Here is a 17,677-nt window from a genome sequence, read left to right as displayed (position 1 = left end):
GCGGGATTTTTGTTCACTTTTTAGGTTGTGTGTGTGTGTTACCATTTCCACTGGGTATTACTTAGAACACATCTGATGTCTACCTGGGAGCCTGGCATCATCCTCAATGATTAGATATGGCTACCGAATATTAACTAGTATGGCCTCACGGCACATGTGAAATCTGATGTTGAAAATAATTTGAACTAATTCATCAAAGCTGAAGCCATTACAAGTTACAAAATTTTAGGGTCACAATAAATTAAAACCATCAGCCCTGGCCAGGTAGCTCAGTTGATTAGAGCGTTTTCCTGATATGCCAAGGTTACAGGTTCGATCTCCAGTCAGGGAACATACAAGAAGTAACCAAATGAATGCATGAATAAGTGGAACAACAATTGATGTTTCTCTCTCTCTCCAATCAATAAATAAAAATTTTTTAAAATTTTAAATCATCAATAGAAATATTTTTTAAATGACTTTTCTTTTTCTACTTAATTCTTTTGGTTCATATGCTAATTTTTAAGCCTACCTGTTTGAAGAATTCGCCTAAGGAATATATATATATTCTGCAAGTATTCCTGACCGACATGTGAACTAGGGGGGAAAAAGCCTTTAATAATATTTTTACTACATACATTCAAAACTATTTTTATGAACAAAATGATGATTAGCAGCTAATTACTTAGACCCTTAATTGACTGCCTTTTTTAGTGATTAAAAATATGTATGTTAATTGTGCCCAAAAATGGAGGCAAGTTAAGAATCTAAAAGAAGGTTACTACCTTTAACATTTTAGTAGATAAATGTTGTGGAAAAATATATTGTGAATGAAAGAAAACTAAATCTGATAGCTTTCTATTTGCTTTTTATTTGTAGTTTTTATAATAAATCTTTAGTATAAAAATTTGTTAAACCAAAGAGCCTGGCCTCTCTTGAACCATTTCTGATAATGAACACTGACTGTGAATGCAAAACCCTGCATATCATTAGGTGAAACATTTATGCATTCAGAGTGTCTACTTGGTGGTTTTCTTCTTAAGGAGCTAAACAGTTCGTTAAACAAGCTGCTCCTGAATGGTAGATCAGAACAAGCATATGCTGCCTTCTGTAGAACTCTATTGTGAGGCTGTGCCCATTTGTGTTTTCTTTGAAACCATGAAAATGAAACCCTTATGCTCATATTAAAAGCATAAGAAAGGCATCTATTATGTCAATAGATTTAAAACACGGCCTGAGACACAGTGAGAACCACTCCAAAACGGCCCCCTTATTATAGCAAAGGTTAAGAAGTGCACTCCCAGGAAAACCTTCAAAGGCCTACATGTCATTATATTCCCAAACAGATGGCATCTCAGTGCTTGGAACTATAGTTTATGGACACCTACAACCTCAAATAAATCCTTTCTAATCCCACTCTTTTGTCTAGATTTTGTACTTTGATGATAACCGCAGGTGCCTTTCTCCATTCTTCACAAAATGATAGACAATATGGTGAAGATTCATGTTCATATGTGGACACAACTCTTAAAATGACTCCTATGCAACATATAAGTAATTTACCAGCAACAGATTCACACTTTAAGGATATCTATGATTCCTGGGTTCTAATTTACTAGAAGTCTTCAATAGTGTGAATTTTAGAGGAAAAATTATGAAAACCTAACTCTCGCGTATATTGCTGAAGTGTAAATAAATTGATAAAAACCACTTTGCAAAACTCTCAAACTCAGGAGATGGGGACAAGACTACCATAGCAACACTGTTTATAATAATGAAAAACTGCAAACAATCCAAAAGTTCAACGGGAAAATGAACATATGAGTCGTGATAGAATCAAGTACTGTACAGCAATGAAAATGAATGATGTAGATGAAACTCAGTCACCACACAGAGCAAATGGATAAGTCACAGAAAACTATATACATTTCCTTTACATAAACTTAAAAGCCTGCAAAATTGAACATGTGATTATTACTTATAGAATTTTAGATAGTTCACTTTTAACTATCTAAAATTCTGCTAGAAAAATTAAATCATACTCACCTAACACATTGAAGTAAAAACTTTATATGGTCAGTTGCTACATACCTCATATACTAAATACTTTTATGAATTTAAATTCACTCTGCTACAACAAAGTTGCACACAGACATTAAATGATTTCTAATGGGTCAAGAAAATGTGTTTAAAATGCCATATACTTCAATATTTAAAGAAACTATGAAAACTCTAAACTATAAAAAGATTTAAATAGTATCATAATTTAACCCAAATACCTTTACTTCATAGTTTACCTGAAACGTCACAAGGCTTATGAGGATGCAGAAAATAGTTCCTCTTTAACTCCTGTCTGTATATAAGATGTGGCTTGTTGTGATCATCGTCATGTTCACTCCCATCTGCCTTCATTACAGGTTCTAAGAAATATTCACCATCATGTGCTTTAAATGTTCCCATCTGAAAATTTAAAAAATATAAAAATTAACTATTTTTTTCATCACTAAGAGAAAACAATACATTGTGCCATATGTTAAAATTAACACACACAGAAGCAAGACAGCCAGGAGTCTGTCTGTTTACTGAATGTCATCAACTGAACATAAAGTTTCCGTTCTGTGGCTCACCTTTTTCTCTCAGCTCATATGTATAAAGTTATGAACACAGGACAGTATTCCAATGGGCTGAGTTGAGATGACAGGTATTCCAGACATAAACAATGGCACAGGCAGCAGCATCAAAATGGCAAAAAAAAATGTCTAGCACATTCTAGAAATAAGAAACCTGTCTGGCTTGGTCTACGTACAGTAGTAGTATGAGACAAGATGTAAAGGTAGGTTGGGGTCAGAAAAAAGAGATGTTAAATGTAATGCTAATAGATTTGAATTTGTAAGCAATGGGGAGCCATTGAAGTTTTCACAAAAACCTGCCTTCGGAATTTCAGAATTCAATATCCAACTTACTTTTTTATATCTCCACTTAGATTAGTAGCATTCACAACCTTTACATGTCCAAAGCCAAATTCTTGATTTCTGGTTCAAACCTGCTGTTTCTAAAACTCTCTCTTTTTCAGTAAATGGTAACATTATTATTCAGATTGCCCAGGACAAAAATCCTTAGCGAAATATCAAGGATGACTCTTTCTTTCATATCCCACCTTCACTCCACCTTCAAGATCCTGAATGCTGAACCTTTAAAGTACAACTGAAATCCAGCCACTCCTCCCAAATTTTACCACTATATCCATGATCTCTTTCTCAAACTAAACCAATAGCCCTTTATAGTCGTCTCCACAGAAGAGTCACAGTAATTTCTCTTAAGTCTATATCATGTCACTCTAAAAAGAGAACACAAAAAACACTCGTGACTTTTCATATCACTCAGTAAAATCCAAAGTTCTTTCAGTGATCTACAACGTCCTGTGTGATCTGTCCTCCCCTTTTCACCACCCGCCCCTCCAAGTACACAGATGACTAATAGTTTTGACTTCTCCCGCTTGCACCTTGGCTCATCCTAGTGTCTGCTATTCCTCAAATATGACAAGTATATTCTCCCCTCAACACCTCTGTACTTAGTAAACCATCTGCCTCTCAATGTTCCCCTGATGGCTCTCACTACATGTCTCCACTCAACATTCATCACCCGATATAAAATGACACCTAAACTCCTACTTTAGCTCTTTTATCCAGTTTCATTTTTCTTCATAGCACTTATCACTAATGGGTATATTTTTATTTATGTTCATTTGTTCCTTGTCTGGTACTATCCACTAAAATATAAACTCCATGAGAGCAGAGCTTTGCCTGCACTCTTTTCTACATGCCTCTCATGCCGGCTGTGTACCAGATATTGGATAACATATTAAATGACTAAGTAAGACTGTAAGGTATGCAATGTAATCTAGTAACATGGAGTGCTATATATGGTAGAAAAAAAATACTAGCAATTATAAGGCAGAGGCTATAGCCCAGAAGAGAGGTAACAAACCTGAATGACAGTGACAGTGATGGGAGGACAGTTAGAACAAAAAGTTACAAGATGCCAATGCCCAAGGGAAGCAGAAAACCAGGGAGAGAAAGAGTTTATGATAAAGACAATTTCCTGGGAAAACATAATTTACCAAACATAACTCCAGAAATGTTAAAAAATCTCAACAGACCCCTTTTCTACCAAACAACAGAAAACGTTATCAGAGTTTTACCATGAAACCTCCATGTCTTAATGGTTTCACAGAGAAATTCCACCAAACCTTGAAAGAGCAGATCATTCCACTGTTATTTCAACTGTTCCAAAATATCTACACTAATAAAAGGGTAATACGCTAATTAGACCAGGTCAACCGGACATTTTCCAGTCGTCCTGCCTTCCTCCTGGACAAAGCCATGGTGGCGGGGGCCGAGGTAGAGGTGGTTAGGGGCGATCAGGCTGGCAGGGGAGGGCAGTTATGGGAGGTCAGGCTGGCAGCGGAGGGCAATTAAGGGCAGTCAGGCTGGCAGGGGAGGGCAGTTAGGGGCAATCAGGCAGGCAGGCAAGTAAGCAGTTAGGAGCCAGCAGTCCCAGATGGCGAGAGGGATGTCCAACTGCCGGTATTCAGATATCCCCCAAGGGGTTCCAGATTGGAGAGGGTGCAGGCTGGGCTGAAGGACCGCCACCCCGCCACCCCCTCCCCGTGCATGAATTTCATGCACTGGGCCTCTAGTTTTAAAAATAAAACATTCAAGTTAATTTTATGAAGCTAGTGTAAACTTACAGCAAAACATGATAAAGACGGCAGCAAAATTAAACAAAAAACATACAGGATAAGTCATATGTGAATATTAAGATAAAAGTCCTAAATTGTATTAGCAAACAAAATTCAGCAACACATGGAAAGAATAATACATCATGAGATGGAATTTATCATAAGAATGTAAGTATGATCTAATATTGGACATCTATCAATATAATTCATTCTAATTGTTTATATGAATAGAAAAAAATCATCAAGGCATTTATAATAATAATAGTTAACTCCAATATGTCTAGAAGACATTATTTATACACATTTTGCATCTATTTTCAGATAATAATAACTCTTTGGGGTAAAATCTGTTATTATCCCCACTTTAAAGGTGAAATAAATTAAGAGCAGAGGTTACATAACTTGCTTACATCTTTTTTCCAGTAAGTGACAGAACCAAGATATGAACCCACATAGCCTGGCTCCACAATTCATGCCTTAATCCATTACACTGGACTAGTTATCATATTCCAATTTTTATAAACCCTGCAAAATAGTTGACAAATATTTAAAGAACAACTATACTATGTGCTTGGTACAGTTCTAGAGGCTATATATGCAGAGGTGACCATGATAAAAATCTCTGCCTTCAAGAATTTAAACTTCTATAGGAAAACATAAATAATTAAAAATATAGCATGCCAGGTGATAACAGGTGCAATGGAGAAAATAATTATGTGGAGACAAAGAAGATTTAACTTTGGTTGATGGGCCCAAAGTGCAGTATACATATGATATTTCATAGAATTGTACACTTGAAACCTATATAATCTTATTAACCACTAGAAGCCCAGTGCACAGATTCGTGCACCAGTGGGGTCCCTTGGCCTGGCCTGTGAGGATCGGGCCAAAACTGGCTCTCTGACAACCCCTGACGGGTCCCAGATTGCAAGAGGGCACAGGCCAGGCCAAGGGATCCCCACCAGGTGCATCAATCCATGCACTGGGTCTCTAGTATTCATATAAGATCTTTGTTTAATCTCTTTCCACCCTCCTCCCTCCCCCTTTCCCTCTGAGATTCATCAGTCTGTTCCATGTTTCCATGCCTGTAGTTTCTGCTCCTGCATTGAGCATCTGCCACCTGGTGGTCAGTGCACATCATAGCTACCGGCCAGTTGGCCAGTCGCTGGTTGCTTAGGCTTTTATATATATAGACTAGAGCCCCGGTGCACAAAAATTTGTGCACTTGAGGGGGAGAGGGGGATCCCTCAGCCTGGCCTGTGCCCTCTCGCAGTCTGGGACCCCTCAGGGGATGACCACTTGCTGGCTTAGGCCCGCTCCCCAGGGGATTGGGCCTAAGATGGCAATCAGACATCCCTCTGGCAGCCCGGCAGCCCAGCAGCCCTCGGGGGATGCCCACTTGCCAGCAGGGAGCAGACCTAAGCTGCAGTCGGACATCCTTAGCACTGCTGAGGAGGCAGGAGAGGCTCCCACCACCACCACTGTACTGGCAGCCATCAGCCTGGCTTGTGGCTAAACAGAGCTCCTCCCATGTGAGAGGGCCCTGACCATGAGGGGGCAGCTCCTGCATTGAGCGTCTGCCCCCTGGTGGTCAGTGTGTGTCATAGTGACCAGTCATTCCCAGTCCTTCTGCTGTTAGGGTCAGTTTGCATATTACCCTTTTATTATATAGGATAGAGGCCTGGTGCATGGGTGGGGGCTGGCTGGTTTGCCCTGAAGGGTGTCCCGGATCAGGATGGGGGTCCTGCTTGGGTGCCTGGCCAGCCTGGATGAGGGGATGATGGCTATTTGCAGCTGGTCACACACCCTTCAGGGTGGGGGTCCCACTGGGATGCCTGGCCAGCCTGGATGAGGGGATGATGGCTGTTTGCAGCTGGTCACACCCCCTTCAGGGTGGGCATCCCCACTGAGGTGCCTGGCCAGTCTGGGTGAGGGGCTGAGGGCCGTTTTCAGGCTGGCGGGTGACTGAAGCTCCCAACCTCTCCTTTTTTTCTTTTGTTTTTTATTCTGGGATTTATTTACCTTCAGTGGCTGTCACTGGAGCTGAGAGCCGGCTTTAGCTCTGAGGCTCAGCTCCAGATCTGAGACCTCGGCTGCTGAAAGCAGGTATCTGGGTTTGTTTGGGTTCTATAATTGTAACACTGTTGCGGTCCTGCTAGCTCCAGCTCTGACGGCTGAAAGCAGGTTTCTGGGGTTTATTTACCTTCTATAATTGCCACACTATTTCTTAGACTGCAGCTCAGAGGCCGGCAGTGGCAGGTGGGGAACCTTGGCTTCCTCCTTCACTGGAGCAAGCAAGCCTCCTGTTTGCTTCAGCTGCCTGGCTGCCAGACACCATCTTGGTTGGCAGTTAATTTGCATATCTCGCTGATTAGCCAATGGGAAGGGTAGCAAAGTTATGGTTAATTACCATGTTTCTCTATTATTAGATAGGATGGTCACCCCAATAAATGTAATTTAAAAATTTTTTAAAGAAAAAAATTAAGGCAAGGAAACAATGATAGAGGGTGCTGTGAGGAGGCTGAGACTAGAATAATGAGGAAGTAGCCATGGAAAACTCTGGGAGAACATTCCAAACAGAAGGAGCAGGGACTGAAAGGCCCAGTAATGGGGAAAATCTTGGCAGGTTTAAGTGACAGAGAGAACAGTGAGGCGAAAGCTGTGCCAATAAGCGGATATGCAGTAGGAGCAGGTAGACAGGCAGGCTATGGTTGCACTCACTATGCTTGACATTAAAAAGCACTCATCACACTTCAGGACATACAGGTATACATTTATCTGCATCTAAAACCTTGCAATTTTTCACACAGAAAAGCATATTTCTGTGAAGAACCAATCTATAAATAAATATGAATGACTGAATTCTAGATGCTATGACAAGCCCAGTTTTGGTGAAGGGGGTTTCACTTCCATTTCCTAATTTTAAATATCTAAAAATTACTTAAAGGTAATAACTTCGAAATCATTGCTTTAAACTCACTGTAAATAATAAACACATTTTAAATCACTTTTAACTGAATAATCACTTAAAGCCATTTATGACTATAATTGCCACAATCATTTAAAGTTCTCTTTACATCCATAAGTATTACTACATCTATATCTCCTCCCCAATGATTAAAGCTTTTTCTATTTTTACAGTTCCAAAACCTAAAAAACATTACCTGAAACATAGCAGGCACTCAATACATATCTGTAGAAATGAACATTTCCCTAATAAATATGGTAGAACATCTGTGTTTTCCCCCACATACCCTTCAGAAACCCCTTTCTTTCCTCTAACATTCCTAAGTCATAGTAGCTTGGAAACTTATCTGAGATATTTACATCACTTTATTTCAGTGCTAGAAAGTAAAATGTCTAGGCATTCCTGGTTATGTAATGTGTTAATATGTTAAATTACACATTTTTTAAAAGTCAAAAATAAGGAAAATTCCATCATACTGAAACTATAGTCTTATATATATTCGGATTTCATCTAGCATATTTAATTCTACCAGTGCCTGTTTTCTAAACCACTTCTTCCCAAGATTTCAAAATTCCAGCTTTTTCTGCCTTCCCAGAAAGATAATTTCAGCTATGCGTACAAATTACAGATACTGGCTTTGAAATGCCAGTAAATGGACCCAAGGAAAATCACTTTCTGGCTTTTTGGAAAAGCATGCTGAGGATGGGAAATATGATAGCATCTTGGTAAAAGATACAAATAGACATGAGGCAACTTGTTACTTATCTAAATCCACCTAGAAAACTACTTTGAAATAATGTGACACTTTTCCCAAGAATACTGAGAATATTTACACCTGGGGAATTTTCTGTACTCCTTTAAATCAAAACCTACTATGAAGTACTTTTATTATAATGTTCCAATAAAACTGCACATGGGTCCAATCTGCAATCCCATGTGGGAAATGAATATAGTTCTACCCAGAGGCCATCAGCATCTCCTTGTAAGTCATGCTAGAGCACCCCAGCCTGCTAAGAATATTGCCTTTATCACTCAAAGGCCTTTTCTTCAACAAATCCTTTATGTTCTAAAATACTAAGTTCAAGAATAAATGGCAAAAGAAATTAAAATTTAAAAAAAGAAATGGCAACTAATTTGTTTTCCAAGTGATTTCCCTGTATTAATCAATGAAGGAGTTACGAGTATTTTACTTCTATCAATTTTTCTGTAATCCACTCCATTGCAGAGAACTTTCTGTTCAAAGAATAAAAATATTAGAGCTCTGACTAAAGGCTCCTAAGGAAGCACTTGATTTTTTTTTTTAACTTGGAAAAGAACCTGGTAAGGAATTGGAAGACTTAACAAAACAGGTGGTTCATAGAATTATATTTAGATCACACCGTATTTTTAGTAACTGCCTCTCTACAGATGGGCACTGCCATTGATTCATAAGAAATGCCAATCAAATCCCAAACACTTTCTTTTTATAACTATTAAAGCAGCACTTGGGCAAGGGTTTCCCCATTATTTGGAGCAATGATATTCTATTTGCCAACTGTTTTGAAATGCAGTAAGTGATTGCACAACTGGTTTTAATTTACTCTCACAGGCCAAAGTTTTTATATGTTTAGAGGATTTTTATACAATTGTTTTTCCAAAATGTTCTTATTTCAGTATTGTGGCATTCAACCCATATATTTTTTCCATTCATCCATATTTTTCCCCCAAATACATGGTGAACACATGTACTATAGCAACAACCAATAATGTACTCTCAGATTTCATTGAGGGATAAAAACAAGTACAAAATATAAACCATTTGGACTCTTTCCCCAAATCATTTGTAGGTATTACATTAGGTAACTAAAGAACGAGATTCAAAAATAAAATACTGAACAAGACAATTAGAATCCATACTGAGAAATTATTTCAGTAACAAATTGCTCCCAGCTATTACTTAAATTGGATTTGCACTTAAGGGCTAGATTGCTGGTAATTACTACCGTGAAGACTAAAATATTTAGTTTTTCAATCTTCAATCGTGTCATGTAGTGAGAATCAGTTTGATGTTATATGAGAGTCTAAGTATGAGTCTTGGATTTGCACTCATGGAACCTTGGACAAACCACTTTATATATCTTGGACCCTCAAGTTCCATAACTTGTAAAACAAAATAGAAATAATTCTACCCACCTAATTTCCTGAGAAAGGCAGTGTGTGTTAAAATAATGTCAGTAACTGTTTTGAAATTGCATATATTTTGAAATAGGATAAAGAACTCTTCACTAAAAACAGATGTTATAGCCTCCCTTTTTACCCTAGGCAAAGTATAATTGTTATGCAAGAAAGGTCATGAAGATTAACTCTGAGATTCATTTTTATTTTGGGATACTCTATTCAATGCAAAGGGTTTATCACCCTGATAGTTTCTGATTACAGCCCCACTGACCACGCCTAGGAAATACTATAGAGCATATAAGCACAAATTGAGTGAATGACTCATAAAAAAAAAAAAAAGCATAATTGGCTCCAGAAGCAAAAAATTCATTGTAAGATTTTTGAAAAGATGAGTCTTCTCTCCTCTAGCAGATTCTTTATCTCCCCCTCCAATTCCATAGCACAATTCCAGATTTCCACTATCAAATTGAGAGACAATAGATGGCATGTGTTGCTGATACCTCACCTAAAAAGAGACTGCTCTCTTGTCCAGCCTGTGTGGTTCAGTGGTTGAGCATTGACCCATGAACCAGGTCACTTGCCCAAGTTGTGGGGTGGGCTCCATCCCCAGTAGTTGGCATGCAGGAGGCAGCCAATCGATGATTCTCTCATCATTGATGATTCTATCTCTCTCTCCCTCTCCTTCCTCTCTCTGATATCAATAAAAATATATTTTAAGAAAAATAAAAAGAGACTGCTTTCTCACCAAGTTCTTGCCCATGAGGATCAAGAAAACAAGACAAAAACTTGAGACCTGTCTACCAAGATTATGTTGCCAAATGGCTCAGGTTCAAATAGTGTTCCAACAACATCAATAACAATAACTATATTCTGTAATATTTCTCTTTATTGTAGGCACTGAAGTGTTTTTTTTGAAGTCTTATGAACTCAATAACAGTGGAGAAAAACTGTCAAAAAATGGCTGCGTTCTTGTGCATTCTGGGTAGTGATTCTCAGGGCAGCCTCTCCTAACCTCTTCCTAAAGTATTTGTGAACACATAAAACATAGTGATTATAACAATTAGAAATGTAACAGTAAACCATTAAGAATTAATTTGCAGGTGTACAATGGAAATATGTTCATCAAACGTTATAAGCCAATATTACTTGAAAAGATGTATATAATATCGCAGCGGTTCTCAACCTGTGGGTCGCGACCCCTTTGGCCATCAAATGACCCTTTCACAGGGGTTGCCTAAGACCATCCTGCATATCAGATATTTACATTACGATTCATAACAGTTATGAATTACAGTTCATTACAGTTATGAAGTAGCAACGAAAATAATTTTATGGTTGGGTCACAACATGAGGAACTGTATTTAAAGGGCCAGAAGGTTGAGAACCACCGAGAGACACAAGGCCAGGTATCTGCCAGACCATCTATCATATTTAGAGCATATATTTTCCTAGTCTATCTTTTAATTTAAAGTTATTGTGACACATGATACTCTTCAATTATCATGTAGGCAAACATTTTTCATTTGTTATGTCTCCCTTTGTGTTTTTCCCTACCTGAAGGTTATAATATATGTAATGTGGTTCTACATCTTTAAAACAGCTGTAATTTTATTTGGTTTACTAGTACATGAGAATCCAGTATTTAGTTTTGCCTTATAACAGATTCTTGGCATTCACAGATTTAACATAAATGCCTTTTAGGCTTTGGCAATTGTCACAGGAAACTAACTTGAAGCAATTATCAAAACTTGATCTACCATCAGAAGTCAATGAGGTTTTTTTGATGGATTATACAGAGTGAGGCAAAAGTAGGTTTACAGTTGTTCATATGGAAAATAATAATTAATAAATAATACAAGAATAAACTCAGTTTCTTGTGCTCACAACTATAAACTTACTTTTGCCCCTTCCTGTATTGTCAAAGAAACCAGGAACCTGGGCCTAAAAAAGCCTTGACTGCTTTCATTGTAACCTATAGACTCTCGGAATTCCCCCAGCATTTCTGAATTCCCCCAGGATCTATGTTAGATGAGGGCATGGAGGATGGGCAAGACCTTCCCAGAGAACAGAACCAGGGACCTTGGTGACTGGACTTCCCAGAAAGAAGAATCAAGGGAGATAATAAAGAAACGCTCTTCCTACCAAGTTAGTGGGTCTCCGCAATCCCCAGAAGTCAGAATTGCTATAAATCAGTGATTGCTAAGTATCTCCCCTTCTACCTATATAGGAAGTTAAGATTAGGGTTGCTGTCATGCTGATTGTGCTGTACATTGGCTTGGTGGGTGGTGAAGATAATGTCCTATTCGTTCATTAGTTGCTAAACTACAAAGAGCCACATATAAACTTTATGAAAAAGGCCATATTACCCAGAGATCCTGGAATTTGAGCTGAGCAAGATGAGCATGTTTAATGTATAGGAAGAGAAAGGAAAGGGATATTTGGGGAACAGAAGGACAGCCTGTGGTAGAGACTACTGGTAATCACCAGTATCTGTTCTCCTCTCTTCCTCTAAGGCAGCGTTTCTCAACCTGTGGGTCGCGACCCCTTTGGGGGTCGAACAACCCTTTCACAGGGGTTGCCTAAGACCATCGGAAAACATATATAATTATATATTGTTTTTGTGATTAATCACTATGCTTTAATTATGTTCAATTTGCAACAATAAAATTGGGGGTCACCACAACATGAGGAACTGTATTAAAGGGTCACAGCATTAGGAAGGTTGAGAACCACTGCTCTAAGGCATATCACTGTCCCTGCTTTCTAGCCTTTTGCATCAAGGTAGAACCAGGCAACTCGCTTTCATCAATAGAATGTACATAGAAGTGTGTCTCCTTTGAACTGAGGTATTCAAGAGCCAGTATGCTTTCTACATGCTATTACTATGGTAATAAAGGATTTATGTAGATCATGAATACTTTAATTAATCAGTTTTATACTGTTGTAATAAGGACATCATGCACCAATATTTAAAGATAGCTGGTACATAAGTGACTGAAAAATATTTGTTGAAAAATAATGTACAATCTGTGTCTTCCTCTGAATATTAATATGAATCAAATAGCTTAATTAACTATATTTTATAGAAAACAGTAGTTACAAGCAAAACAAGAATAAGCCACAAGCAACAAGAGTGCAATATGAGCCCATATGAACACAGCTTAGCTATCATCTGAAAAGATTTAATCTATACCAAATTTTTAGGTATGTTCAAGGACTTATACTAAAATTGCTAATATAATTTTCCTGCACTGAATGACTGATGTAAAGAAGAGCTAGCCTAAATAAAATCTGCTTTAACTCATTCTTTCAAATATGTATTGACTTCTTCTATAAGCTGTATTGGATGCTAAAATGAATATCATCCCTACACTTAAATCTACAAATGAGATACAAGTATAGACAAATAAGTACAATTCAATATATTATGCACAAAATGTCCAGTGGTAAAACAAAGAAAGGCCTGCTCAGCTCTTCCTAGGAAAGAATAAGGTGGGGAGTGGGGGGTTGTGGGGGGAGAGAAAGGCTCAAAATGGATCTGGAAGAATGGGAGGCAGTTAAGGGAAAAGACATTCTAGACAAAGAGTAAATAGAAATTCAAACAATTATGAAGATTAAAGTAAACCAACAATAGTATCAAGCAAATGTTTCTAGAATTATCTATTTCTTATCTTCTGTTCCTCTGTCATTACCTCTCTTGGTTAATAGCCACAGGATCCATCAGTCATTTAAGTCAGAGTCATTACAATTATTTGGTCTCCTCTTATGGTTTAAAATTCTAACGAACTTCCTAAAAGGTTGCTACGTTCAACACCATTGAAATTTTGATAATTTTTTGTCGTAGGAGACTGTTTGGTGCAGTGGGTTCCCTTTCCCCACCCCTGCACCATTGTGACACTCCAAAATGTCTCCAAACATTGCCAAATGTCCCCTGGGGAGCAAAACTGTCCCCCGTTGAGAGCCGCTGGTCTACAGTAGTGCACCTTCCATAGGTGCACCTTCACCTCTAAAACCACATTACCTTAAGTGGCCTCTCTTCCTTACCCATAGGAGACTACAGCAGTGGCTCTCAGTGACTCACTGTCTCCCTTCGTATCCTACCTGGTATTGCATAAGGAAAGACCCCTCCTAACACACTGAACTTACCCAGCATCTTCAGTTTAAGCCCTCATCCTTCACAATGCATTTCAGGCCCTAACAATCGGATTTCAACCTCCCCTTTCACCCTACTTTTCAGCTGCACAGAGTCACAAGAAGCTTCTACATTTTCCTACGTTTAGTCATCCCTCAAAGTCCAGTTGAGAAGCCTTCTCCAATGCAGGTTTCATAACAATCTCAATCACTCCTTCCCCAAAGTTCACACAGCCCTTTTTGTACTCCTCAGCTATTTTCATTAAGTGTTTGTGTGCCTGGTATCGCGCTGTGGTGGCCCTGAGAATGCTGGGCATAATTGGTCAGGGGCCCCAGATGCTGGGCTTTGAAATCCATCATTCTAAGAGTCTACAGGTTACAACAAAAGCAGTCAAGGCTTTTTTTAGTCCAAGTTACTGGTTTCTTTGACAATATAATCCATCAAAAAACCTAGTGTTTGTGCCCCAGCCATGGCTCCTAAGTGCTACACCAAGTCAGTACCTGAGTGTAGCAAGGATGTAAGGGTAAACTCCTTCTTAGGAGGCATGGGACTCATCTTCCAGCAAACTTAGCCTGAGGCATGCTTTGTTGAGCCTTACTTAGACTGCCCAGCAGCCTGGGATGCTTCTCACTAACATTCTCATCATCTTTCTTCATCCATTTCAGACTTCATCATTCTCTTCTTACTTTCTCTAACACAGGCACATCCCCTAAATAAAATCCTTGCATATCTGCTTCTAGAAAGACACAACTAACACTAAACTGTTAAATGTAGAGGCATAAGATAGTCTCCCTAATGTTGTTTGACTGAGTACATGCATTACTAAAGGAAGTCCCTATGCATTTTTCCAACAAAAAAAAATATGAATACACAATGGCATGTGTAATGATCTGGGGCTATATTAGTTCTTTGTAAACAGGAAGGTTTTTAAAAATAAAATTAAAATTTCCCCAGAATAGACAAAAACCAGTAAAGACACTGATAGTTTCCATACAATTATTTCTTGTCTGAACAGGAAGTTACTAGAGCAACTCAATAATCAGTCATCAGAGAGCATTAGTGTATGACATGCTGGAGAATGGTTCACACAAGAAACTTCAAAATAGAACACACAGCCCCTGTGAGCTACTCCGTGAGAATACTGTACAAGCCAGATGCAATGTCTGGTTTTATGACATCTGGAAACTGTTTCTTTCAACCAAAAAGATTGCATTGCTTTAAATCCCACCAAGAAATGGTGACGTTAACTGTCTAGGTGGTCAGGTTAGTCCCTGAGGGCCTTTGGAAGAAGGGAACCCACCGGGTAATATGAGAAGAGGGTGAGTAGAGCACAGGGATTGTGGCCTCTGCACAACATATACATTCTGTTGTGACAACTATCCACCAAAAATACACCAACTTATTAAATACTGACCTCTAGTTTGGCAAGAGTGTACCAACATTATGAGATCAATAATATGACCATGAAAATGAAGTTTATAGTTGAATATAGGAACTATTAAGACCTCATAACTATGCATTCTGTATCAATGGATATCAGTGGACAAAAAACAAAGTCTCACTAGCCATAACGTTACAGGTAATCCTAGGATTCAGCTCTATTTTCATATATGGTATAGATTTTAGAAATGTGTAAATAAATTTCTATTCAAAAATGTTTAAATTCTGTGATATATACTTATACTCTTAAGAAAATATAGAGGTTTTAGAAAAGCAAACGTTATACACACATGAAACAATTTCTGGCAGACTCTTAGCCCCTTCTGGTTCTTGGGCCCAAAACACTTAAGAAAACTAAACAATACTAGTCATGGTTCAGTGATTTAATGAAAGAGAAAAACATGTAATTACCAAGACTTCTAAAAGCAGAAAACAATTAACCATATAGAAATTAAAAGAAAACACAGTTCACATGTTTGGGATTAAAGCAACATTAACAACTAAATAGAATATACATATGTGTTGGGGTGTCAATTTTCTAAAATGCTTGCATTAAAGGGATATTTTAAAAATATTAATTTGTTTTTTATTCTTTTCCTCTAAAAGTCACACTCCTCAGCAGCCACCAGAGAAAGGAAAAGTAGATGCTACCTGAAGTAAAAAGCTGAAAGAAGAATGGGTCAATAAATGAGATGTGAAAGAGGAAATGAGCATTTCTATTCTTACAGCACCAGCCTGGGAGTGCACTAACTCAGACCTCCAACTGCTGGCGACACCACTCTGCCAGCTCCAGTCCTGCAGAAAGGTCTGTGGGCTGTACCCAACAGGGACCTTTGGTATACTCTCTTTCTGGAGAAGCTCTAGGCAGATGCTCGGACAGTCATTAAGCCCTGTGGTTTTGGAACAAGGGCCATTTTTGCCCCCCTTCTGCAGTCTTGGCTGGCATCAGTCCCAAATAGAGACTGTTTTGTCTGTTCTCCCAAGTCCTGGTACCCTGCCTTGATCAGCTCAGTTCCATAGGGTTGGGAGGGGAGGGAATGCTGCTTAGAGCTGGGACCTTTAGAGCGTGTCTCCCTTGGAGGCTCTGGTTGGGACTCGGATGGACACTGGGTTGTATGATTGCGGAACAGAGAGTTGGTGAAGTACTTGCCCCACTCTGACAGGCTTGGCTGGCACCACCCCCAACAGGAGACTATTTTAATCTGTCTTCCAAGTCCCAATGGCTCTGCTTTGTTGAGCTTGCTCCTGCAATGGAGACAGCTGGCTGCACCCAACCTGAACCTGTGGTGTGCTCCTCCTGAGAAAGTTGGAGATGGAAACTCTGGCAGAAACCGAGTGGTATGGCTTTGGAATAGGAGCCACTTTCCTATTGAGTGCCTGACCACACTGCTCCCAAGTAGAGGACCCACTAGTCCCATCCTCCCAAACTAGGTCACCCCACCCTATCAAGTTATGCCTTGTGGAAGGATCTGTGGGTCATGGCTAGCCTGCCCACTTTACAGTCTTTCTTTGGACAGCTTTGGGGAAGTCCAAGCAACCTCAGGAGGTGGCAGAGTAGCTGACTGGTGGAGGCAGACCTCAGGAAGCCTTGGACCTTTTATTGAACTAGAGCAGTGGTTCTCAACCTTCTGTCCCTTTAAATACAGTTCCTCATGTTGTGACCCAACTATAAAATTATTTTTGTTGCTACTTCATAACTGTAATGTCGCTACTGTTATGAATCATAATGTAAATATCTGATATGCAGGATGGTCTTAGGTGACCCCTGTGAAAGGGTCATTCGACCGCAACCCACAGGTTGAGAACCGCTGATAAAGGAAGCCAAACCTTGTACATGGTGTAGCCCTTTCCTCACACACTGAGGCCCAATAGAGACAGCTACAGTGAATTGCATGGTAGCTTCAGACAGGCAGTCCAAGGCGGTTATACAAAACATCTGACATTGACCTGTACTAGAACTCTGTCGAAGTAAACCCAGAACCAGCACAACCAGTGGTAGGCTTCAGAACACATCAGAGCTTGACACAACCAGCCACATCCAAAGGGGTGATTCTGGCAAGCACCAGACACTGCTGGGAATAACTCTGCCTCACAGGTGCAGCACCCACACAGCGATTCACACATGGTGACCAAGGTCTATCCTTATAGTCAGCCAGCCTGAGGGTTAACTCCACCCATTAATGAGCCAACAGCATTCAAGACTCAACTGTAATAGGAGGGTGCACATAAGCCACACAAGAAACATTCCTTGGAGAACCTA

At 39.2% G+C, this 17,677-nt stretch overlaps 1 protein-coding gene across 1 annotated transcript in view; it reads right to left on the bottom strand.

The window, feature by feature from the left end:
- Nucleotides 1–17,677, bottom strand: part of ADAMTS20 (ADAM metallopeptidase with thrombospondin type 1 motif 20) — a 169,909-nt gene that overhangs the window by 140,801 nt on the left and 11,431 nt on the right. Inside the window, exon 3 of the mRNA XM_036301604.1 lies at nucleotides 2,277–2,439. Within this exon, the coding sequence (XP_036157497.1) occupies nucleotides 2,277–2,439 (163 nt within the window). The remainder of the gene's footprint in view (nucleotides 1–2,276; nucleotides 2,440–17,677) is intronic.

The sequence above is a fragment of the Myotis myotis genome, unplaced genomic scaffold (assembly GCF_014108235.1).
Source record: "Myotis myotis isolate mMyoMyo1 unplaced genomic scaffold, mMyoMyo1.p scaffold_m19_p_3, whole genome shotgun sequence".
NCBI lineage: Eukaryota > Metazoa > Chordata > Mammalia > Chiroptera > Vespertilionidae > Myotis > Myotis myotis.
The sequence above is the reverse complement of the archived record's forward strand: the minus strand, read 5'-3'. Positions and strand labels throughout refer to the sequence as shown.